This window comes from Rhinoderma darwinii, chromosome 3 (genome assembly GCF_050947455.1).
Source record: "Rhinoderma darwinii isolate aRhiDar2 chromosome 3, aRhiDar2.hap1, whole genome shotgun sequence".
NCBI classification, from domain to species: Eukaryota; Metazoa; Chordata; class Amphibia; order Anura; family Rhinodermatidae; genus Rhinoderma; species Rhinoderma darwinii.
Window position 1 is genome coordinate 222,324,687 of NC_134689.1, and position 27,675 is coordinate 222,352,361.

Here is a 27,675-nt window from a genome sequence, read left to right on the forward strand (position 1 = left end):
TTGTAAATTAAATCTGAATGATTGCCTGCCAACTAATAGGGTCCATCAGTGCTCTTCAGAGAGGCTCTTTACTCTAGCTCATAGAGTGGGTTCCGCAGAGGTTGTCTGGAGGAGTCAGCCCCTTTAAATGGGTTGTCTGATTTGTAAAATCCATTCTCAAATACTCTCTTATGCATTTATGAATTCAAAGAGTAGAGTGAAATGTTTAGGAGCCTTATTTATAAGCTTTAGCAGAAAGCAGTTACAGAGCGACTCTCGTTCTGGAAGACTCTGGATCTCCATGTATTATACAAACAGCCCATTGTTTTTATCCAAACTGTGTAATACTTTCCCAGCAGTTGTGCTGTAGGAGAATCAAACACTTGCTGCCAGATTCCCCCTAAGATTACAGCTGATTGCTGGGGTCCTAGCAGAGGGACACCCTGTGATCAGGTTATTATTGGGGAATCCTTTCCACAAAAATTAATTGTTGAAAGAAGACAACCCCTTTAAGATTAGAATGAAGCCACATAAGCATTTTCCTATTTGAATACATTATTTGTTTATTATTACAATTTTCATGACAATTTAAAACAAATGTTGTGCTTTAGAATGCTAGATCTTATGGACAGAGATTTCTATTACTGTGTCTTCTGTTATGTTTGTAGCTTTTTATTTTTTGCAAAGTGTACTTGCAATTCTATTTTTATGTATTTTCTTTACATATTTTTACTATGTATTCTTGACTTTCTTTTTGATCTGTATTGTATGTGTATTGAAGGTGCCTAAGGCATTTTACAACACATTAATAATGTGATCTAATTCACGTGGTCTGGAAACTGATTGTAAAAATAGATAATATCTCCTTAGGAACAAAGTTTTGTCTCCGTGGGTTTTAGTCTTTTTTATTTATTTATTTATTTATTTATTTATTTTATGGAAAGAAACTTCGTCATCTCCACCAGGGCGTGCACTCAAACATATACTTTTTGATTTGCAGAGACATTTTAAAGTAAGATTGTGAGCAATGAGCATATATGACTGCATGTACTAGGAAAACAATTGGAAATCTGTATGTAGTATAACTAGGCGTTTTTCTGTGCCACATCTCTCTACGCCTCCTCCCTCCACCATGTCTTTGGGTACGTTTTTTGATCTATATTCCTGGTGATTTATGTAGCTTTGCTATTTTAGCTCTCATCGGCATTGCTGTATCCTGGTCTTGCCATATGTATTTTTCACCAGTTAGGATTTACCCTGCATACCTATAAGTCCTACATTTGGGTATTTGGCTACTGCTGTTCAGCTACATATTTTTTGTATTTATGGTGAGGCAGGGAATGGGACGTCATTTCTGAGATGGGTTGTTCTGTCAACCTCTGGGTATATTTACATCTATACCTCACTGATGCTGCTCTCCGTGTATGAGCTTTTTTTATTGAGTTTGTTTATATATACTATTTGATTATTAATAAAGATTTCTATTTCTGACGATACGAGGTAGATATATATTCATACATTCCATTTAGATGCTATGTTCACTGTGCTTTTGTGCTTATAGTTTGTTCTACAGTTTGGTGGGGACCCCCTTGTTCTTCTTTTTGAGGTTTCTTGTAGGTTTATAGTATAACTAGTACAGTGACTAGTGGTCTCCGCCAAAATTACTTTTAGTTACTTACAGTGAAGGAAATAAGTATTTGATCCCTTGCTGATTTTGTAAGTTTGCCCACTGTCAAAGACATGAACAGTCTAGAATTTTTAGGCTAGGTTAATTTTACCAGTGAGAGATAGATTATATTTTAAAAAAAACAGAAAATCACATTGTCAAAATTATATATATTTATTTGCATTGTACACAGAGAAATAAGTATTTGATCCCTTTGGCAAACAAGACTTAATACTTGGTGACAAAACACTTGTTAGCAAGCACAGCAGTCAGAAGTTTTTTGTAGTTGATGATGAGGTTTACACACATGTTAGATGGCATTTTGGCCCACTCCTCTTTGCAGATCATCTGTAAATCATTAAGATTTCGAGGCTGTGGCTTGGCAACTCGGATCTTCAGCTCCCTCCATAAGTTTTCGATGGAATTAAGGTCTGGAGACTGGCTAGGCCACTCCATGACCTTAATGTGCCTCTTTTTGAGCCACTCCTTTGTTGCCTTGGCTGTATGTTTCGGGTCATTGTCGTGCTGGAAGACCCAGCCAAGAGCCATTTTTAATGTCCTGGTGGAGGGAAGGAGGTTGTCACTCAGGATTTGACGGTACATGGCTCCATCCATTCTCCCATTGATGCAGTGAAGTAGTCCTGTGCCCTTAGCAGAGCAACACCCCCAAAACATAATGTTTCCACCTCCATGCTTGACAGTGGGGACGGTGTTCTTTGGGTCATAGGCAGCATTTCTCTTCCTCCAAACACGGTGAGTTGAGTTAATGCCAAAGAGCTCAGTTTTAGTCTCATCTGACCACAGCACCTTCTCCCAATCACTCTCAGAATCATGCAGATGTTCATTTGCAAACTTCAGACGGGCCTGTACATGTGCCTTCTTGAGCAGGGGGAGCCTGCGGGCACTGCAGGATTTTAATCCATTACGGCGTAATGTGTTACCAATGGTTTTCTTGGTGACTGTGGTCCCAGCTGCCTTGAGATCATTAACAAGTTCCCCCCCGTGTAGTTTTCGGCTGAGCTCTCACCTTCCTCAGGATCAAGGATACCCCACGAGGTGAGATTTTGCATGGAGCCCCAGATCAATGTCGATTGACAGTCATTTTGTATGTCTTCCATTTTCTTACTATTGCACCAACAGTTGTCTCCTTCTCACCCAGCGTCTTACTTATGGTTTTGTAGCCCATTCCAGCCTTGTGCAGGTCTATGATCTTGTCCCTGACATCCTTAGAAAGCTCTTTGGTCTTGCCCATGTTGTAGAGGTTAGAGTCAGACTGATTAATTGAGTCTGTGGACAGGAGTCTTTTATACAGGTGACCATTTAAGACAGCTGTCTTTAATGCAGGCACCAAGTTGATTTGGAGCGTGTAACTGGTCTGGAGGAGGCTGAACTCTTAATGGTTGGTAGGGGATCAAATACTTATTTCTCTGTGCACAATGCAAATAAATATATATAATTTTGACTATGTGATTTTCTGTGTTTTTTTTTAATATAATCTATCTCTCACTGGTAAAATTAACCTAGCCTAAAAATTCTAGACTGTTCATGTCTTTGACAGTGGGCAAACTTACAAAATCAGCAAGGGATCAAATACTTATTTCCTTCACTGTATATAGTAGCTGTTTTATTAATAACATTAGTGGATAACTAGATACTGAATGCAATAAAATGTCAGTAACAGCAAAGAAGACTATTAATTTGTAACTTACTTTGTTTTGTTATGCATCTGGTGCAAGAACAAGATTTGTCATAAAAATAATAAGTACTCCTATCACAAAATGCAGGCAGGATAACCAGTATAATGCAAAATACAACATCTTTATTAGATACAAGATAAAATACAGAATATAAAGTGGAACGACAAACCCATGATGCAAGGATCCCCACACATAAATACTAAAAACCTCCAATATTTTGTGATAGGAGTATTTGATTTGCTATTCAGGTAAAATCAATTATTGGGGGTTTTTGAGTCCTCTTTTGGAGGAATTGCTAAATAAAAATAATATGAACATGTTTTTACAAATGTAAATGGTTCATTTTCAACTTTATGCCAAAATTCTTAGTGACTCGGAAGTAAAGCTTCCTCTATAGATCTCAATAAATCATACGTATCTGGGTTACAATTATGATTTTTGGCATGTACCTTAGAACAGGATACACTTGAAATGTGCTGCAAAAAAAAACCGGAACAACAGAATGTTCTGATTTTTAATTGTCAGGGATAAAGCAAAAACATAAGCAAGGATGTTCTACACCAAGTGTTCGAACAGAGATTGAGTGGGAGCAAAAGCAAACGCTGAAATCATCCTACAGTCTGTTTCATTTGTAAGTCAGATAATGCCAAATGAATTTTTTTACATCAATTGAAATATTGAAATAAAAGTATATAAGGTCTCTACTAGCTAAAACATTTCAGTGCTGAGGTTGCCATTTGGGATGATGTGCTCTAGGACTGCAGGTAAACCCACAGAGTCCTCTTAAAGGGTTATTCCCATCTTTATAAATCTATTTCTTTTGCTCAACCATGTAAATTTATACATTTTTATAATTACCTTTATTTTTCTAAATTATGTAATTTTCCTGGTATTTCCTCTCAAAGTCTTGTTCATTGCATCTTTTGTTTATTCCTAGTTGTCTAGGGATCTGGCCACCACTGCTTTCCTCTAGCGGTGGCCGCGCTTGCACAATGATATCCTCTCCGTCCTTAGGAGAGGATGTCAGTGTTCTCGTGAACGTGCTTATACAGGCATGCGCATTAGATGCCGGCCCGACCACATCTCAGGTGGATGCATCAGCGGTTGGCTCCAGGTCCTGCCTACTAGGTAGGTGTTCACACAGGGGGAAAGAGTTGCCGCGAGGAGGGGGATGTAGCTTATCGCGAGGGTTGGTGCTGGTGCCGAGAGGCGGGAAGTGACTTTTCGCAAGGGGGGGAAGAGGTTTACAGTGAAGAGTGGCGGTTGTTTGCAGGGAGGAGGGGCAAGGGTGCAGTGAAATACAAAGTGGCACTATAAAATTATATAAAAGGGAATAGGGGGAGGTCGTCTCAACCACGCTTACCATGCCTGCCTTAGACTATTGTTCTCCCCATGCTGCTAGAACTAGATCATCTAGCAACGTCGGAAGAGCGCACTAGCAGAGCAGAGCAGAGTGGCTTGATTGACATCGAGCCACTGAAGCCCCTTTTTTTAGAAAAGATAACCAGCACTAGTTGCGTTATCTAGTTGGAAATAAAGGTAGTTAGGGAAGGAATTTTTTTTAAATGTTTACTACACTAGCTTTAGGATTTTATTTAGGTTTAGGATGCATTTAAAAAAAATATATGACTCAACTTGGGAATAACCCTTTAACACAGTGATTGTGGAGCTCAATCCAATTACTATATTACGGATCCATGTGGTTCAGATCTGTAAGATGTCAAATATGCGGGGGGGGGGGGAGGAAAAATTGTCTGACTAATAAGAAATTGTGACAAATAAAATAAAAATAAATTATTAATAAATTTGATTCAAAATCCAATGTATTGTAACCAAGAAGTGCAGATGTCCCCTATTTCTGCACTATGGACCGATATGTCCGAGTATAACAAGAGCCTGTTCCGTAAGGAGACCAGTAAATCTGGTGAGCAACATAAAAGTGCCCTATTCCCTTATACTCTGTGATGAGAGTTGGAGGCTATCTAATCAACTCCCATCTATTCAATAAACTGCACTGGTACTGTATTAGAAATATGAACCTGTTGTGCAAGCAGGGTTGCACAACAGATAAACCCTATTGTATTAACTGCCTTCTTTCCTGGAAGAAACCGGAAATGCCGCCAAAATGTGCATCGGGTGTTTGGTAACATTTTTATTTCTCCAATGTATACCTCTCTGAGTCTGATTTAACCCTATTTACTCCTGGAATCACGAATGTTGTTCACACAATTGCAGTAATTTTTCTACAGTCGTGTATGTGAGTTATTTAAACTCACTGGCTTATGCACTCATCGTTCTCCGCGTCCGCCGCTGACCCAGGTTCTGTGGAGCATGGTTGATGGCATCTAGGTGAATACTAACCACTCTGTCTCCTCTCTTCTGTTTTCTGGCCACTCTCTCACAGCAGTGTGAGCGGTGAGCTCGCTGGCATCTGTCGCGAGGTACGTCATCTGTTTGTTTCCACGTGTGTCCGAACACGGACGACACTGCTGAATACAATGCATCCCACCACTACCAAGAGGGGCCTCTCCACTGCTGGGCTAATATTTACAGCCTGGTGAAGAGATCTGGCTGCATGGCAGGCATTTCACTATCGGAACAGCGATTTCTAGAGGCAGTTAATACAATAGGGTTTTCTGTTGTGCAACCCTGCTTCCACAACAGGTTCATATTTCTAATACAGTACCAGTGCAGTTTATTGATTAGAGATTTTTAATCAAATTTATTAATCAAATGTTTTTATTTTATTTGTCACAATTTCTTATTAGTCACACAATTTTTCCTCCTTCTCCCCCCCTGCATATTTGACATAATTAATTGGTGGTGTACACCTAGTGTGGCTTTTTCTATTACAGTATATTAGAATTTGCTTTGACTCGGAGGGCAATTGCCCACTTTATCTATAGATCTGTAAGATGTCATCTATAGAATTCTTTAGGCCCATACTGTATCACTGTTCACCTCAGATTTTATACAGATGCAAAAAAAAATTATTGTTATGGATTCCGGCAAGACAAAGATCCCAAACATAGCCAAAACTACACAGTAATGGCTTAAACCATGTAAATGTCATGGAGTAGCCAAATCAGTGTAAATAACTCAGTTTGATTGAGAATGTATTTAATAGCTTTCAAAGGTGCCTCTACTCATTTCTGACCAGAGGAGGGCAAATAGTTGTGCATTCAAGGTAAAAATCATATGAATGTAGATCACCGGTAGAGATGCATTTTTACTTTAAGGCCAGACCACTGGTAGAGATACATTTTTACTTTAAGGCCAGACCACTGGTAGAGATACATTTTTACTTTAAGGCCATACACACATAGAGTGCAATTTTCATTTTATTCTTTTAGTTTCTTGCACAACCAGGACAGAGTCCAACAAAGAGTAAAAATAGATGACTGCACCTTTATAGTAGTTATAAACACATTAAAAACTGGACTATAAAGAAGTCTACAGAGTTTTTTTCTGTTGATTAATGTCAAAAAGGTGTAAATAAATTACAAAATAAATATGAAAAAGTCAGGGGAGATCATTTCATAGGTACAGTAAAAATATGATTGGAGAGATGGAACAAAAGTGGAGCCCTTTTGAATTATCATATTGTTAAGCTTTAAAAACTTTACTCTTCTTCTGCACAGTATAGCTGTGTGTCTTTGATACAGCACAGACTGAGTAAATGATATCACATTGGGTAAATAATGATTTATATTATCTCAGAGGTCAATGAAGTCCTGGCTCATTTGCACATCTAAAGAGCTCCGTGCAATCCCTAAACATCAAGAACGCATTAAAATATGACAATTTTTCCAGCTCATTTTAAGAACTTGTGGCAGGAAACAAAATCAATGTTTTACAGATTCTACAAATGCATCGCACCGTTTTGAATGTCCAACATTTCAAAAAGAACATATTATTTATAGTGTAATGTGCACTTAGCATCAGATAGCTACTCTTCAAATATTTTCTGGAAGAACTTTAAAGAGGGTTAAACCAGTGGGTGCTAAGTATGCCCGCTACACAGCCCATCCCCTCTCGAACTACACTTGGGAGGTACGCACACTGTATCCGCCAACTCGGCAGCTAAGTGGTGCAGTATGGGAATCCTTGCCTATGACATTGCTCTTTACAAATAAGCAATTTACTTTTTTTATTTATTTTATAGTGTAAGGGATTTGTAATATTTGTATTTATTTACAAGCCAAGCTATCTCTTATTAAATATGGACTCATTTTATAATATTGACCTTGAAGACGTCTGAAAACGTTAAAATTTGCCAGCTATATGATACTGTATTGGCTACTGAGAAAAAAGAACGAAATTGTGTCCAAAGAAAAAACTTGTGGGGTCACTATAATGATAATATAATATGGTACAGAATCTTAGCATAGAACAGCAAGAACAGGGTTTGGTGATGACATTTAGTCATTTATATTACCAAGAACAAGATATGATGTTTTCTTGAAACTCTTTTGTATAGGGAGATGGAGGTTTTTGTATATACGCTTTCCATGTTCCACAAAAAGGTCTTTTGTAGAAGGATATTTATTTAATGAATGCCACAGAAAAAAGATTAAAACATCCTTAGAGCAGGTTTCATAAGACTGCATTTTAGAGTCCATATTATGGCTACTAGACCCAGACCCTCTGCAGAACTACTGCAACTAACTTAGATAGTTAAAGAACCCTATGATGATCCAAGTTTGGTCCAATAGAATTATAGGGGGTCCGGGTGTTAAGGCTATAATATGAACCCTAAAATGCAGCCATATTGATGTAGCTATATACAGTGGAGGAAATAAGTATTTGATCCCTTGCTGATTTTGTAAGTTTGCCCACTGTCAAAGTCATGAACAGTCTAGAATTTTTAGGCTAGGTTAATTTTACCAGTGAGAGATAGATTATATAAAAATAAAAAAAATAAAAATCACATAGTCAAAATTATATATATTTATTTGCATTGTGCACAGAGAAATAAGTATTTGATCCCCTACCAACCATTAAGAGTTCAGCCTCCTCCAGACCAGTTACACGCTCCAAATCAACTTGGTGCCTGCATTAAAGACAGCAGTCTTACATGGTCACCTGTATAAAAGACTCCTGTCCACAGACTCAATTAATCAGTCTGACTCTAACCTCTACAACATGGGCAAGACCAAAGAGCTTTCTAAGGATGTCAGGGACAAGATCATAGACCTGCACAAGGCTGGAGTAAGAAAATGGAAGACATACAAAATGACTGTCAATCGACATCGATCTGGGGCTCCATGCAAAATCTCACCTCGTGGGGTATCCTTGATCCTGAGGAAGGTGAGAGCTCAGCCGAAAACTACACGGGGGGAACTTGTTAATGATCTCAAGGCAGCTGGGACCACAGTCACCAAGAAAACCATTGGTAACACATTACGTCGTAATGGATTAAAATCCTGCAGTGCCCGCAAGGTCCCCATGCTCAAGAAGGCACATGTACAGGCCCGTCTGAAGTTTGCAAATTAACATCTGGATGATTCTGAGAGTGATTGGGAGAAGGTGCTGTGGTCAGATGAGACTAAAATTTAGCTCTTTGGCATTAACTCAACTCGCCGTTTTTGGAGGAAGAGAAATGCTGCCTATGACCCAAAGAACACCGTCCCCACTGTCAAGCATGGAGGTGGAAACATTATATTTTGGGGGTATTTCTCTGCTAAGGGCACAGGACTACTTCACCGCATCAATGGGAGAATGGATGGAGCCATGTACCGTCAAATCCTGAGTGACAACCTCCTTCCCTCCACCAGGACATTAAAAATGGCTCGTGGCTGGGTCTTCCAGCACGACAATGACCCGAAACATACAGCCAAGGCAACAAAGGAGTGGCTCAAAAAGAAGTACATTAAGGTCATGGAGTGGCCTAGCCAGTCTCCAGACCTTAATCCCATCGAAAACTTATGGAGGGAGCTGAAGATCCGAGTTGCCAAGCGACAGCCTCGAAATCTTAATGATTTACAGATGATCTGCAAAGAGGAGTGGGCCAAAATTCCATCTAACATGTGTGCAAACCTTATCATCAACTACTAAAAACGTCTGACTGCTGTGCTTGCCAACAAGGGTTTTGACACCAAGTATTAAGTCTTGTTTGCCAAAGGGATGAAATACTTATTTCCCTGTGCACAATGCAAATAAAGATATATAATTTTGACAATGTGATTTTCTGTTTTTTTTTTATATAATCTATCTCTCACTGGTAAAATTAACCTAGCCTAAAAATTCTAGACTGTTCATGTCTTTGACAGTGGGCAAACTTACAAAATCAGCAAGGGATCAAATACTTATTTCCTTCACTGTAGATGTTAGGATGTTGATTCTTTTTGGTTTATATTCAGGAAAAAACAACAACATTTGAAGGCAGCAGAGGACTCATTCATGCCTCATAGAGGAGAGGCTGCAATCTTCTACCTGTATTTTTGACATACAATTTATCAGATATTCCATACGTGGGTGGGGAACACAAAGAAAACAGCCAAGGTTTCATTCTTCATCAAAAATATTCTTTTCTAGCAGAAAGAATGTAAGAAAACAATGATTTTATATTTAACCTTCTGTACATAAGACAGATAAAGAAAGATTCCCTGAGATTAGTGAACCTTAACCATTTGTAAGCATTTAGGAAATAAATATTCTTGTGCTAAGGACCTTTTTATGTAACATTGGAAGCTTGTTTACACAAACCAATAACTATTGGAAATCTCCCTTCCATATATTTTTCAAGCTCCCATTCTCTACCGCTTCATAAAAAGTTTTACAAAAAAGCAGAGGCCTCCTACATTAAAGATGAAAGAAGGGCTTTACTATTCTAGCTGTAATTTTAACTAAACATTATCTAAAACATGTCATTACTGTGGCGGAGAAGACTCTTTTTTACCAAGCAAATTAACGATTTCTTGAGATTATTGACTCTTTAACATATTTTTACTCTAAAGGACTCATGTCAGTTTTCTAAGCAGTCTTACAAAAGTAAGTCTAGTGTGTTCTGAATTAAAGAGGCTCTGTCACCAGATTTTGCAACCCCTATCTGCTATTGCAGCAGATCGGCGCTGCAATGTAGATTACAGTAACTTTTTTATTTTTAAAAAACGAGCATTTTTGGCCAAGTTATGACCATTTTTGTATTTATGCAAATGAGGCTTGCAAAAGTACAACTGGGCGTGTTGAAAAGTAAAAGTACAACTGGGCGTGTATTATGTGCGTACATCGGGGAGTGTTTACTACTTTTACTAGCTGGGCGTTCTGATGAGAAGTATCATCCACTTTTCTTCAGAACGCCCAGCTTCTGGCAGTGCAGATCTGTGACGTCACTCACAGGTCCTGCATTGTGTCGGCACCAGAGGCTACAGTTGATTCTGCAGCAGCATCAGCGTTTGCAGGTAAGTAGCTACATCGATTTACCTGCAAACGCCGATGCTGCTGCAGAATCATCTGTAGCCTCTGGTGCCGATGTGTCCTCGCTCGTCTGACACGATGCAGGACCTGTGAGTGACGTCACAGCGTGATCTCTCGAGAACACGGCTGTGTCTGCACTGCCAGAAGCTGGGCGTTCTGAAGAGAAGTGGATGATACTTCTCGTCAGAAAGCCCAGCTAGTAAAAGTAGTAAACACGCCCCGATGTACGCACATAATACACACCCAGCTGTACTTTTACTTTTCAACACGCCCAGTTGTACTTTTGCAAGTCTCATTTGCATAAATACAAAAATGGTCATAACTTGGCCAAAAATGCTCGTTTTTTAAAAATAAAAACGTTACTGTAATCTACATTGCAGCGCTGATCTGCTGCAATAGCAGATAGGGGTTGCAAAATCTGGTGACAGAGCCTCTTTAAATAAGGCTGGTGAAATACAGATACAATTCCCATTTTCCCATCATTATATCTTTTACTATAAAGAGTAAAAAATCACTGACATTTTACAAAACAAATATACACTTGGTAAGAATAATTCTGTCCATCAATACTCAACAGGGAATTCAATGTGTTACTTCTGCAAGATTTATTACATAGTAAATACTTCAGAAAGTACTAAGAATTAGAGCTTAAAAAGTGTGAGGTTATTTAACACTCAATCTATTCATATTGATAAATGAAATTAAAAAATGAAATACATCTATTGCAACCAATAATAGGGAGAGGGGAGAGGGTGTCATAATGTAAATTTTCTTAAATAAACCTTGAATAAGTCATCTTAAGGGGGTTGTCCAGGAATAAATTTTATGTCTATTTTAACTTAATTTGACTTGTACAATTAACTTCCTAATACAATGTCTGTTTATAGCTTGTGGCGATACTTACTTCTAATGTGCGGTCACGTGACCGCACCCAGAGTAAATTTTTTCTTTCCTCTGACATTCCGTGTCTTTGATCAGCCAACGCATCCGGCAGAGCAGGGCACGGCGCCTCATCAACTAGGTTTACAGGCAGTGAGGCCAGAGGCGGATCTCTGAAGAGCTCATGAAACATCCGCCCAGTCCACTGCCTGTAAACGTAGTTGATGACACGCCGTGCCCTGCTCAGTCGGAAGTGCTGTGAATGTCACAGTAACTATGGTTTATCGATTAGTATTCTGCAGAAGAATACTACACATAACAATATATTCTACTGGCCGAATACAATGTATTTATTTCAATGATTTGAAAAACTAGCTATTGTTTTAAAAAAACAAAAACAAACTTCTAACAAGTCATAGTGAATGCTGAACCAAATTGGCAGAATCATTGTGCCCATTCGGCTGTGATAGGCTTTGTTCGGCTCTTCTCAGAGAGTGGTGTATGGGCTCAGAGAAAGTCTTTGAGTGTTCAGCACTTCGGCCCCTTCATTTTAACCATCTTGGCACCTAGATCTCAATCAATCAAAACTTCTGAATTGTCACTATGACAAGTCATAAGTTTTGTAAAACAATAGTGACACTATAAAAGGATTACACAATTGCGGACAACTTAAAAACTGTGTTAATATAAGTGAAAATAATATTATATAAATGTTTATAGCACTGTAACTTCAGGGTAGAGCTGTCAATCTAAAGGCAGTCCCACCCACCATCCCACCAGTGCTTCCATCAGTCCTATAAACATTGAAGGTGGTACTCGTCCTCCGCTCCATTCAAGCTTCTCCTCACTGTTGAGGATGCAGTAACGAGAAAAGGGGGCTCTGAACCCTGTTCTATTGATCGGTGGGGGTCCCAGTGGTGGAGCCCCCAGTGATCAGACTTGCTACTTATTATGTTATCAAACGATAAACAAAATTGATTCTGGGAATACCCCTTTAATAATATTTTGAGATAAGATTTTAATTAGATAATGTTGTTGTTGTTAAATAATGATACACATAAAAGAGCATGATAAGGTTTTTCATGGTTTATTCTATTGTTTCCTTCTGAAAGAGACATGGTAAGAGATGTCTGGCCCCTCTTTCATTCGTAGGATTTAATATGAACATTCAACAAAACATTTGGGATAGTGATTAATAACTTCTGTCCAACACATTAATTGGCCTGCAGTTATCTCTTATTTAATGTGAACCTTTTTTGTATGGTCAGCTTTACTAGTATTAGCTAGCTTCACACTTGTAGTACTTTTCTGGCAGATTGTATTATTCTGCCTGTCGCTTTCCATAAAAAAAAACATATGCAAAGGCTTTTAATTTTGTGGGCTATAAAATGAGGATAACGACTCTAGTCTGTAAGACATTATGTTCCACACTCTACAGGCATAGATTCCGGCATGTCCCAAAACAGTGAGAAACATGGAAAGTGGGTGATTTATACTGAGCTTGAAGGTCAGGGAGACTTTAGAGTGAAAGGTAGAAGAAAATCTGTGTGACCAATTGACAGAAATCATACTCATTATAGCTAATATGGCTGACATGAAGTAGTTGTCACAGAGCTAAACCCGTCACCAGAAAAACAAACAGTTTGGCTTTAAGTAAGACGACTGCTGCCAGTCATTGCATGTAAGAAGCCATGAGCAAAGTAAAGTTTTTATTTTTGTATGGTGGTACAGTGCACCTCCAGTTACAATAATAAAAAAAAAATTGTGCAGGACTTACAGTAATTTTTACAGCTTGTCATATATAATTCATTAACTGTGATCAGTGTCTGCGCTATTCACAATTTATGAGTTGCAGAAATTAGACAAAATCGCAGACTTTATCTCCTAAGCTTCCATCTGTGTAATGAAGCCGTGGCTACAAGCCTAAAATTGTTTAGAAAATGTTAATAAAATATATGGCAAACTTAAAGCTTACAGCAATTCCTGCACAATGTTTTATTGGCATTGAAATTGGCGATACACTTTAAGGTTGAGTGATGTCCAACTGGTAGTCTGGGGGACACATATGGCTTGCATTTGTAGTTTTAGGCCCCAGCAGAGGGTTACACCAGGCAGGGCAATGCTTAAATCTCACAGCTCCCCTTTTCTCGCTCTCTCTCTCATTAACAAGAGCCAAGAAGCAGCAGATGGCGTCATATCTGCTGTGTATAGTATAGGAGGAGGGGGTTACGAAGAACAGCAACTAAGGCCCTGTAATATTGCAGGTTGGCTATCAATACTTAAAGAAGTTGTTTATAATTAGAAAAACATGACAGCTTTCTTCCAAAAACAGCACCCCACTTGTTCATGGGTTGTGTCTGGTAGTACAGCTCAGCTCAATTCAAGTGAATGGGGCTGAGTTGCAGACAGGTGTTGTGGCACGGTTTTGGAAGAAAGCCGCAACATTTTTCTAATCCTGTATAAGAATCATTTTACATGGGCTGATATGATCTGTGAAAACGAGCACGGATAAACGAAGCATCTAAATGATTGGCGCTTGTTTGCTCTTTTCACAAGGAGCAATGATCGGTTATGTTTGGGGACATGCAATCGTTACATCTCCCTCTTTACACATCTCCCTCATCGGCTGATCGTTGCCCTGTTTAAACAGGGCAATGATTGGAAATGAGGGTTTGTACGAACATTGGCCCGTGTAAAAGGGCCTTAACTACTTTAATCCCAATAGACTACAGATTGGGAAAATTATACAAAATAACCTAGCCTTAAACTGGAATTACATGGCCCAACATGGGCTCTGTAATTGACCGCTGATCACCGAGACAGCTCGTTGATCAGTGCTTGTTTTCTCCTTTCACAACGAGCTAGTATGGGGAAGAGCGCTTGTTACTACGATCGCTCGTCCCCATACTTTTCTATAATGTCAGCAGCGCGTCTCCCTGTTTACACAGGGAGATGTGCTGCCGACAACGATTACAGTTTTGACATTTAAAACGATGCAATTAGCAAACGCTCGTTCATCTGCTGATCGTTGCCCTGTTTACGCAGGGCAATTATCGGGAACGAGCGTCCTGTGTAAGCTCGTTTGCCCGATAATTGGCCAGTGTAAAACGGCCCTAAGCCTACTATTTCAGAATGGATTATGCGAACTACAGATAAGCACACTACACAGTAACACCATATACAATTTAATACAAACATATATCCATATTCGACTATTAAATCCTGTTTGATTCATCTATGAAATTCTCCCTATAATAAAGTCTTTATAAATACGAGTTCTAAAATTAGAAGGAAAACAAAGGTCCACTGGGAACCATAGGCATTCATGATCTGCATAGGGAGATATGCAGATCTTTATAAACCCTGGTTACTAATTAATGAGGCTATGAGCTTTTCTTTCATAAAGAACCATTCCTGGCTGTAATGACCTGCAGGAATTTCTTTACAAAGTTCAATTAATTGAATTTATGGGAATGTTTACTGGTTATCATTCACATTTTATCACAGCTACTACTGACAGCTGTTGTGTATAGTATCATGGGCAATGGAATCTTCTGTGAATATTTACTCTAGAAAAATACAATGTAATTATGTGCAGAGAAGAGGAATTAAAAGACAAATAATAAATACATATATTTCCATAATTAATCATTGTCAGTATAATAAGAAACTTGCAGTTATTATTATTGTACTGTTACATTTTCACCTTACATCAATATCTTTTATTTTAACATCTTCAGGTATAGAGTGCTATCCATGTCAACAAGATTACAAAAACATAGTTCATAGACTATACATGGTCTATTGGAACCCAATTTGCCCAAAGGCAAACTTTATTAAAGGATCAAGGATGTGTTGTTACCTGGGAAAAGTATACAATAGCAGGTTTAATAGCAATCAAAGATCAATAATGGATCCAATGATAATAAACTTTTTAATGAATCTTGTTAAAATGCCTCTTTCTTCACTTAACAGACCCTTTACCCCTATTCCTTGTTAGTGTCAGACTGAGGTTTCCTGATCCCAACAGTGGAAATGAGTGCCCCTTCCATGTATATAGAACATGTGTATGTCCACTTTTAATTGGAATCATATATTTACTGCTATTGCAAACGCAGGACATATCAAGAATAAAATCTAAAGTTATTAGAGAATTAACCCATAAAAAGAAGATCATAGTGGCAAATGATTGCCAATGTCCAAAAATGTCAGCTATCAGGCATTCTCACTCAGAGATCATGCTACAGGTAGTGCCCGCCTCTTCTGGAGCTAAGCTAGTGGAAAACTGACAATTATGGATGGAGCCTGCGGATCCAAAAAACATCATCATACAGGTTACATTGTAATACTGCTATTACTCAGGTACACGTAGTTTATTCTGACAATTCACCTGGAGCGATAGGTACATTTAATCCCTTCCCGTTTCAGTCATTTTAAAATATTTTTATTTTTGGTTTTTACTCCCCACGTTCCGAAAGCCATAACTTTTACATTTTTCTGACGATATAGCCGTAAATGACGGCTATTTTTTGTGGAAAGAGTTGTAGTTTTTAATGCCATATAATGTATTAGGAAACTTTTAACAATTATTTTGTGGGGTGGAATAGAAAAAACACAGCAATTACTCAGCGACAGCAATTATGGTGTTCACCCTGCGGCAAAAATTACATGTTAAGTTATTGCTATTGGGTCAATACCGTTAACATTTACTCTTTTTACAACAAAAAAACGTAAAAAATTTGTCTTGCCATATTCTGAGACCCATAACTTTTATTTTTCCGTCAATGGGGCTTTCGTTTTTATTAATATCATTTTACGGTTTATGCTACTTTTTGATCACCTTTTATTAAATTTTTTGGGGAGGCAAGTTGACCAAAAACAATAGTTCCAGCATTTTTTATTTATTTCGTTTTTGCCGTTCACCTTGCCGGACAAATAACTTTATATTGTAATAGCTTGGACTTTTACTGTCGTAGCGATGCCAGGATTTTTTTAATTTATTGCTTACATTACTTTAGTGGGATAATGGAAAAATATATATTTTTTTACTTTAATATATATATTTTTTTATATTCCTAAACACTTTTAGTACTACTAGGTGAGTAAACACACAATCCCTATACACTGAAATACATATGCATTGCAGTGTATTCTAATTTTTTGCAGTTTTCCCACTAAGCCCATCCTGGACAACAGTGCGAGGCATCAGCTGTAATGTACAGATGACATCCTGTGGATATGCCATAAATGTTAAAGAAGGGCAAACCCCTTTACTGTCCTCTGAGCTCCGCTCAAAACATTTTCTACAGACAGGGCAGCAACCACTTTCTCCTAGTTCTTTTTATTGTCAGTCAGTCCCCTTCACGACGCTCAGCACACACACCACACATTAAAAGCACTGGCAGGCTCTGGGGGCGGAGCAAGAAGAACCCTAACACTGATTGGCTGTGAAGCTCATCCAACCAGCATTAGGCTTAATTTCAGCAGCGCGGATATCCCAGATCAATAACTGGTCCGAAGATAGCGATGATGCTTGCTAGGCGCGGCGCGCTCTATCTGGTGGTCTTGGTCACCTAGTGAGCGTCACTGTCAGATGTTGCACTGCATCTGACAGTGATGCTGGTTACTAGGTGATGAAGAACACCAGACAGAGCAAGCCTCGCCAGGCCCCTCCCCTCCTAATACGTTTTCCAAGTAATAGATCGGCGCGGCCACGCGGCAGATGGAGGGGGCCCCCTCCCACCCTGCACACTTTTGGCAACTCACAGATCGGGCCCCCTTCCTTCACATATGTTATTGATGGCATCAATAACATATGTGAAGGAAGGGGGCCCGATCTGTGAGTTGCCAAAAGAGCACAGAGAGGGAAGGGACCCACCTCCATCTGCCGAATGGCCGTACCAATCTATGCGCACAGCGTTTAGGGCAGCTGAGTGGGCCTGCAACCTCTCTGGGCCCCTGTGCAGCCGAACCGGCTGCACCGGCGTTATGTCCGCCCCTGGGGTCTGATATGCTGTGTACTTTTACACAGCGTATCCGACCTGTGTGAACATGGCCTTATACTTCTAATATATCTGTCCATAATTTTCATAATTTATTTAGCTTTACCTAAATAAACTTTTATTTATTATAAAAAAACTGATTTCAAATTTTACAAATGTAACAAAAAAATCAAACTTACCGTTTGACTTTTCGCTATCAGCCGGCTTCATCTGAATAGGATGATGCATCTACAAAAGAATAAAAATTTTATATTTATTAATTTCATTAAGTAAAATCAACAATTATGTCAAATATTGGGCTACAAATTTCCAATCATTGCACTATATTCTGGTCCATATACATATATAAAATAATAATAATAGTAATAATAATTATAATAATATGCAAAATTAATGAAACATGACACATTAACAATTATTCTGGATTATTAGATGGTCAGAGAAATGTATATACAAGTTACTTGTAAAGTCAGAGTCCACATGTAGTCCGCACAAAATAAACTATATATATATATAGATATATAAAAAATCTGCTTCTGTCAATGTACTACTGTGGTTTTAATCAGAAGAACCTCATTATGGTTAGATTTGCTCAGTCTTTTAGCTCTGGGTTTGTGTGATTCCAGAACCTTTAGGCCACGTTCAGACGTGGTGGGATTGCTGTTGAATTCCGCTGCAGACAGTCCGCAGTGGAATTCTGCAGCAGCCGTTTTTTACATTTGTTTCTATACATTTTTAGGAAACTTAGTTCAGACGTTGCAGAAAATAACTGTGCGGAAATCAGGCTGCGGTGCAGAATTTTCGCTCCGCGGCATGCTCATGACGTTGCGGAGAAGAAGCGGAATTTCACTGCGGATTTCAGCCTTTGCAATGCAACAACTGAAATATGTGCTAAGTCCGCTGTGATATCTGCAACGTCTGAATTACCTGTCAAATATGCAAATGTTGCTGCAGATTCGTTGCGTAATTGCCCCAAATCTGCACCAACATTTGCAGCGTAAAAATTCCGCCACGTCTGAACATGGCCTTATTTGGCAAATAAAATGCCAATCTTTCAGAATGTCTGGACTATCATATGCTGGATATATTCTGAAATTCTGTTTTGCATATATTTTAAAAGTCAGTACCATTCTTCATTCTATCTCAAGGTAAAATAGCAAATCACATATCATGTGATTTAATGACTTGCTGATTTGTTCAATAAAAAGCATTAAAATAAGAGACCACATCGATGTACAGGTTCTCGCCACCGATAAAAATGGGGAGGAGAACAACCTGGAATGGACGCCCTCTTTCCAGGGGTCCAATAGCAGTGCATGGGTTGCCCCTAAGGTATGTAAGCCCTTTTATCTTCTACACAACATAACAATGTTCTGAACAAAATATGAGTGGCGAGCTAATCCCACAGCTAAGTACTTCATACACAGCTATGCTGTAATATTAATTCAACAAATGCCGGCGCATTATGATAATGTGATGTCATCTGGTGGCTGCGATGAGAAAGGCAATACGCTGTTTAAAGTGAGACACATTGGTTTTCTATTAGCATCACTTGAAGTGTATTTATTATTTCCTTATTCTTTTAATATGTGAATTTGCAAGGTAACGGAAAAAAATTAAATAACTGAAAATGTATTTATCAAACAAGAATATGAATATGAATAGAAATGTATGTCTCCACAAGTAGCTTTACAAATTCTTTATACATACATATAGTTCAACTGCTGAAATTCCTGTGAATAAAATGCATTGAATTTATATGTACACACGAGTTAAATAGGTTAATTTAATTCAGAACGGCAACTGTGCGGAGAGCTGTTTAACCCCTTGAGTGCAAAAAAACCAACAAATTTCACTCTATGTTCAGAAGAGTCAAGATAGTGATGGTGATGTCTAATAGGGATCAAGATGTTCAACATAGAAGAATAAATTACAGTACAGAGATTACATTTCTTCCAGCTGTAATACTATCTGGAAATAAATATATTCACTGACACAGCAAGAGATACTACCTTTAAATAAGCTCTAAATAACGGGATTGACAAGACAGTCCATTGAAAACACCATTGTTTACTTTGTAAAGTGGTTTCTATGCCTTTTATTATATGAGATATTATCGAAAAATGACTATGCTATATGTGATGAGTTTAGGTTGGTATTATAACATTTCTAGTTCCCACAGTAAGGTATTTACTGCACAGCTCTGCAGTAAATCCGACCCAGATACCGCAGGGAATTCCGGACAAAGGTCTGCACCAAATCAAATTAAATTTGGTGCAGACTTTTGAATGGAATTGCCGCTGTGGACACCAGATTAGGGGAGAAAAATAATCAATACTTACCTCTCCCTGGTGTACCATACGTCACTACTCACCCATCTGGTCCCAGTGCTGCCAGCTTACAAGGATGATGTTTTCTCCCATGTGTCCGTTGCAGCCTGTGATTGGCTGCAGCATTCACATGGGATGAAACGTCATCCCAGTAAGCTGGCAGCACTGGGACTGGACGGGGGAGGTGTGAGGCATCGCTAGAAAGTGGAAGGTCTTACTTGCAATTTTTGTTGCAAATTCGCAGTTTTTACGCAGCAAAAAGGACAGGGCTTGCTTTTTGTCATGGAATTTTACTTCCCAATTGAACTTAATGGGGAAAGCCCACATAAATATGCAACCATTCTGCACCACAATATTTTTGCTGATATGATATGCTGCAGTTTAAAAAATCTGCCCTGCAGGTCAATTTCTGCAGGGAAATTTTGTGCAGCATGTGGATAAGATTTTTATAATTTCATTCACTTTGGTGCTACTGTAATACGCTGTGGATTTTCTGGAAAATGTACACAAATTACACTACGTGTGCAGGAAGCCTAAGGCTATGTTCACACAGGGCGGAAAACTGCATATGGATATTTACCATGGCGACACGTCCCTCCGATGTCATGACGTTCTGCAGCCCTGGGATGACGTTTCATCCCATGTGACCACTGCAACCTGTGATTGGCTGCAGCGGTCACATAAGATAAAACATCACCCCAGGAGGCCAGCCTGGATGAAGAAACACAGAATTGTGGGTAAGTATAAGATATTTTTTTTTCTGAGTTGCCTTTTCTGCGGCAGAATCGCTGCTTTTCCACCGCAAAAAATGCAACACCTGCTAATTGTTGTTGGTTTTACCTCCCCATTGAATTAATTTTTTTGCTGCTACTGTATTATGCTGCGGATTTTCCACAACAAAATCCATTGCGGAAAATCCGCAGCATTTACGCAACGTGTGAAATTACCCTAACACAAACAGAATTTATTTAGAAGTAATGTCATAGGGACAGAGGCAAACTGGATCATACAAGAATAGAGGAAGGATCAGATGTACATCTGTACAAGAGGACAACTGTTTTTAAAATCTGCAATTTGAAAAAGAGACCCTTATGTAACGTTTAGATGTGGCGGATTTGCTGCGGAATTCAGCGGTGGACAGGCTGCAATGGAAATCTGCATCAAACTTTTTTCTTTGGTTTCTATAGCTTTTTAGTTAAGTTAGTGCAGACGGTGCGGAAACAATGGTGCAGAAAATAGCTTACATAGTAGAATTCACATGCTCAGTTTATTGCGGAGAAGCTGCAGATTTTCATTGCGGATTTCAGCAAAGACTAAAACCTGCAGCAAGTCCGCTGCAAAATCCGCCATGTCAGGATGAACCGTCAAATATGCAAATTTTGCAGCAGGTTTGTTGTGTAATTGCCACAAAATAGGCCCTGTGTTAACCCCTTCGTGCACCCTGACGTGCCATTACGTCTGGGTGCGGGGAGAGATGTTTGGGGCGCGCTCACGCGCTGAGCGCGCTCCATATGCTGCAGGTGTCGGCTGTATTTGACAGCGGACACCTGGGACTAACAGCCGGGAGCAGCGATCGCACTGCTCCTGGCTGTTTAACCCTTCAAATGCTGCGGTCAATCGCGGCCGCAGCATCTAAGGTGTTGAAAAGAGGGGGTAGCCCCCTCCGATAGCTCATCGCTCCCCCGGAGTGAGATCAGGGGGTGACAACGGATGTTATGGCTAATAAAGGCCCCCAGATCTGCCTTCACTCTGCCTCTGCTAAGCCCTGCCTGTGGCAGGGCTTAACAGATGCCTGTAAAAATGACGATATACTGCAATACATATACGATATACTGCAAGTGTGTGAAAAAAAGTAAAAAAAAGTTTTTAGTCGGGAAAAAAAATATTAAAAGTTCAAAAAACACCCCTTTTCCCCCTAAAGTAATGTAAAAAATAAAAGAAGTAAACAAAATTGGTATCGCTGCGTCCATAAAAAGTGATCAAAATGTTCTACGTACCAAAAAATGGTACCGATAAAAACTACAGCTCGTCTCGCAAAAAACAAGCCCTCTCACCGCTCAATCGGTGAAAAAATTAAAAAGTCAGGGCTCTCAGAATGTGGCGACACAAAACATTTTTTTTTTTAACAAAAAGTTTATTATCAATAAAAGTAGTAAAATACAAAAAAACCTATATAAATTTGGTATCACCGTAATCATATTGAGCCACAGAATAAAGATAAGTTGCTGGTTTTACCGCACGGTGAAACCCAAAAAAACAATTGAGGTATCACAGTTTTTTCCATTTTCAGCCCGCAAAGAATTTTTTTTCAGTTTCCCAGTACATTATGTGAAACTATAAATGGTACCAAAAGAAACTACAACTCCACCCGCAAAAAATAAGCCCTCACTCCACTCTATTGACGGAAAAATAAAAAAAGTTATGGCTCTTGGAATGCGGGGAATGAAAAACGAAAATCAAAAATCAAAAAATGTCTTCGTCCCAAAGGGGTTAATGGTTCCTTAAACAGTAAACGCCATATACTAGGCATCTGTAGAAGTAAGAAAACGACTCCAAGGATGCTGGCCTCATAGTCAAAGAAGTTTCAAATAAAAGGCCATATTTTAAAATGGAAAATAAAATGAAAAGGTTAAAGAATGCTTGATAAGTGCTTCATGCCATCTTGATATCATGGTATGGGGGTGTTTGGAGGCTAATAAGGTGGAATATAGAACCACAAAGGTTACCATTCTATTTTACAATGCTATACAGCTTAGAAGTATATTTTGTAAAAAAAAAAAAAGGTGAACCAAAGTAGTCTTTATTGAGGTTTTTCTTTTAGGATAAACTTCAACATAAAGTCAGGAAGAACTTCACTACAAGCCAGCTGTACCTCTGGGAGAAGCTGAAGATGTCGTGGATTTGCCCTAAATATGTTCAAAACCTGACAGCCTGAATGCCAAACCTCTGCAAAACTGTAAGGGTATGTTCACACGACAGCGTCCGTAACGGCTGAAATTACGGGGATGTTTCCGCCTGAAAACATCCCCGTAATTTCAGCCGTAACGGCATGTGCAGGCGCTTGAACGCCGCGTCCATTCCGGACATAATTGGCGCTGCTATTCATTGGAGTCAATGAATAACGGCTCCAATTACGGCCAATTGATAGCGGCGCGTAAATATACGCCTCGTGTGAACAGACAAACGTCTGCCCATTGCTTTCAATGGGCAGATGTTTGTCAACGCTATTGAGGCGCTATTTTCGGACGTAATTCGGGGCAAAAACGCCCGAATTACGTCCGTAATTAGTGCGTGTGAACATACCCTAATCGCTCCATGGCGGGCAACTTTGACATTTAAATAAATATAACGTTTAAATAAATATAACGTTTAAATAAATAATTTAAAAAAATAAAAATGTCATATGTCAAATAAAATAATATGTTCAATTATCAAGCAAGAACCCTTAAACATCAGCTAATTCAATAGCATGCTGGTTCAATGGAGACACGATCTATCATCCACTGAACCATAGAACTATCTATCTATCTATCTATCTATCTATCTATCTATCTATCTATCTATCTATCTATCTATCTATCTATCTATCTATCTATCTATCTATCTATCTATCTATCTATCTATCTATCTCATATCTATCTATCTATCTATCTATCTATCTATCTATCTATCTATCTATCTATCTATCTATCTATCTATCTATCTATCTATCTATCTATCTATCTATCTCATATCTATCTATCTATCTATCTATCTATCTATCTATCTATCTATCTATCTATCTATCTATCTATCTATCTATCTATCTATCTATCTATCTATCTATCTTTTTATCAATGTAGCTTACTATGTATTACATATTTTTTATCTTTTCATCTATCTCATATTTATCTTTCTATCCATCCATCCATCCATCTGATATCTATAGATCTGAAATCTACCTTTGTGTCTATCTGTCTATCTAATGCTGTCTAATAGTTAGACAGCGTATACAGCGTAAACACTTTTCTCTTCCTTATACCACCTTTAATTGAACCTATTTTGCACCAAACTTTTGTGCCAATGTTTTGAGGCATTTTTGGCACACTTTGGCACATTTTTTGCCGCATCTTTTGCCACGCCTCGTTCTGGTAATCCACACCTCTTTTGCACTAAGCCGCACACCTATTGAAACACCTTTGAAAAAGTTTCTAGTGATGTCCAAACATCAAAACTGATCCAAAATTAGCCAAATAGCACTGATTTGCACCAAATTGTGGCACATTTTTAACACATTCTAGACCTAGACACAGTAGTATATCTTCCCCAATAGCTATCTATCTAACTAAAATGTGGCATTGTCTTTTTTATTCCATTGCCTTTTTCAATTTCTTCCTCACTGCCGCCTTCATTAAAGATTCTTTCTTTTCCTTCAGAACCTTTAAATATTTTATAGGCTCTGAACTCATAATATGTCCTGTCATGCCTGCAGTCCCAGGGGGTGAGCATCTGCTGGATAGTACTATGAGATTCCTTGATACTCAACAATCTATTTTACTCTTTTTAATGTCTTACTGTACTTCAGGTCAAAATGTGCCCATTTATGAGTTAATAGTTATGTACGGTAAAAAATAACCTTGATTTTGGGGTAAAGAATAAAATTCGCAGATGAAGGACTGACTACGCGGTTTTACTTCAGTATTGTTTGTTTTTAAGTGAACAAAACATTTAATTCTATTAAAATATTTCCTACTTCAAAGACGTGGTTTGCTTTGAAGTCTAATACAGTATTAATGGAAAAGTAAACAAAAATAATATATATTTTTTTTTAAATGATACTGGGAAAAATAAAAAAAGTATATAGTCGACTCATTCTTGAGATACACAATGTGTGCATCATATTACAATATGTGCTGCACTAGGTACCTCCTCTGTATATCTTCATATGTCATAATGTTTTGTCTGAAATTAATAGCATAGAGCAGTTATGCTAAGATTCACTATTATTTTATCAAGTTTTCTAAAAATGGAGTAGGGAAGCATTGGGAATATCAAATGCAAAGGCATGAAGCGTGTAACCACCTTAGTAGCAGGCATAACCATTGCTATGGAGCCCAGCAGCTGAGGGGACTCACGTCAAGGCTAGATTCACACGAGCGTGGGGAAACTCGGACGTGAAAAACGTGACATTTTTCCCATCTGAAGTGCCCACTGCGCGGGTCCCGTTTTTACGGATCCCCATAGACTTGAGGCTATGGAGGGATACATGAAAATGTTAGATAATGGGACCGGTTCTATTTTTCAACGGACCCTTCACATGGTCCGTTGAAATAACGGCTGTCTGAACGGCCCCATTGAAAAACATGCGTCCGTGTGGCGGCCGTTGTATTAACGGCCGTCACACGGACGTATTCAACGCTCGTGTGAATACGGCCTAAGTTTTCTTTCACACGGTAGTATTTAGGTCAGTATTTTGTATTAGTATTTGTAAGCCAAGGCTAGAAGTTTTTCCAAAACACGGAAAAGGTGAAAGTCTTTCCATGATACTTTTTCTCTGTGTAGGTTCCACTCCTTGTTTTGGCTTCCAAATACTGATACAAAATACTGACCAAAATAATGGCATGTGATAGCGGTCTTACTTCCACATGACCAAAATTAAACTCCACTGTTAATGGAGCCTCAGAAGGGAGGGGTACTTTCCGTGACAAAAGGAGTTTTTCATAGAGTTCAATGGAAAATCAGCTCCAAAAAACGCCTCAAGAAGTGACATGCTACTTCTTTTTACAGAGCGTCTTTTTACGCTCCGTTTTTTAAAACAGCGGCGTAGAAAGACGCCCCATATCAACTAAATGCTGTTTTTCCCATTGATTTCAATGGGCAGATGTTTGTAGGCATTCAGCTTCCGTTTTTTCAGGTGTTTTTCTAGGCGTAAACGGCACAAAATACGCCTGAAAACTCTGCGTGTGAACATTCCCTAAAGCCTTCCATTATATAATTCTTCTGTTCAGGTTACGTTCCTCGTTTTGGCTTAACAAATACATGCAAAATCTACAGCAAATCGGCACTGTGTGAACAAGGCCTAAGGGTGCAGTCAAACGTGACGTACTTGCTTCGTATTTCCGCAGCGAAAACTACAATGCATGCATATGGGAAAAATATTCTGTGAATCAGACAGATTTCTCTAGTTCTTGCATTTCAGAATATTGTTCCAATAGGCATACGTTGTAAAGGTTTCTGCAGCGTATATATTTACATTGTAAAAATGCAAAGTACGCCAATTGTGACTGCCCCCTTAGTAGAATAAATTATGTTGTGAGTACTGAGTGACCAGGAAAGGAATGGCACCATTGGCAAAACTGCTAATAAAAAAAACATGTACCCTTTTGGATGCAAACAATAGTGTCAATGAGTTGTACAGAATTAGAAAAACATGGCTGCTTTCTTCCAGAAATAGTGCCACACCTGTCCCTAGGGCCTTATTCACACGAATGTGTTTAACGTCCGTGATACGCATGGACCTATGTTAGTCAATGGGGCCGTTCAGACATTCCGTGATTTTCACGTAGCGTGTGTCCGCTGCGTAAAACTCACTGCATGTCCTATGCTTGGGCGTTTTTCGCTCATCACGCACCCATTGAAGTCAATGGGTGCGTGAAAATCACGCTCAGCACACGGAAGCACAACAGTAGATCAAGAAATGAAGGGAAAAATAAAACCACTTCCTTCATTTCTTTTTCTAAACATCAAAACCGCGTGTCATAAGGATGGCATATGCGCGAAAATCACGCAGCAAACACTTATGACACACGAAACTGCAACACGCAAAAAATGCAGCGTTTTGCGCAAAACGCACACGTTCGTGTGAATAAGGCCTTAGTTGTGTGTGGTATTGCAGTTTAGCTCTATTAAAGTAAATGATGCTGAGCTGCAATACAACGCAGAACTTGTCGCAGGTGCGGTGCTATTTTTTGGAAGAAAGCAGCCTGTTTTTCTACTCCTGGACAACCCCTTTAAGGCTAGGGCTACGTGCTTTGGTATTTCGTCCATGCAAAAGTGAATTTCTAGCTTTAGTCTAATAAGCAAAGAGAGATCAGTGGCTCAAAATGTTATAACGTGTAATGCGATGCTTAGAATTCTTAGGAGAGACCGGTAACATAGCAATCTATTTCTACTAAAAATAGAGCTGAGAAACTGGTTCAACCTGGGTGGAATTCTATCTGGGAATTGTGAGCCTGTCTGTGGTGATTAATTCATCATTTCTGTCAGATTGCTCTAATTGGCTGTCAAATGACATCGCACAATCCCATCTGTGACTCCATCTTATCTGTGCGGCTATATCTGATGTAGAGATGAACACAGCCTAAAAGTAAAAATTAACAATTATGTCCTACTCTTTATATAAACCTTCGGAATGATTCTACTGTAGCCAATATGGAGAATATTTTTTTTCAAAACGGTTTAATACAAAATGCATGCCTCAAAATGCAATATATATTTTTTTAAAGGTGCATTAATTCTAGTTTTATAATAGCTAGAGTTACCAATATTCTACATTTTGAGGATTTGAAAAAAAAAAAATAACATTAAAAAAAAGAGTCTAACCAGGAAAAATAAAACGAGGTTGAGTCACTTTCCTTTAGTTCTTTCTTCACTCATATACCTCTGCATATAAGCTGCTTTTGGAATTCTGGTTGCGGCTGGAAACAGACAGCAATGTATGTGCA

The 27,675-nt window shown here is 38.7% G+C and overlaps 1 protein-coding gene across 24 annotated transcripts in view; it reads right to left on the minus strand.

Annotated features, from left to right (window-relative positions):
• Positions 1–27,675, minus strand: part of CELF2 (CUGBP Elav-like family member 2) — a 433,449-nt gene that overhangs the window by 115,326 nt on the left and 290,448 nt on the right. For all 24 annotated transcript variants that reach the window (XM_075857459.1, XM_075857452.1, XM_075857444.1 and 21 more), the window contains exon 4: positions 17,822–17,870. In XM_075857459.1, the coding sequence (XP_075713574.1) occupies positions 17,822–17,870 (49 nt within the window). The remainder of the gene's footprint in view (positions 1–17,821; positions 17,871–27,675) is intronic.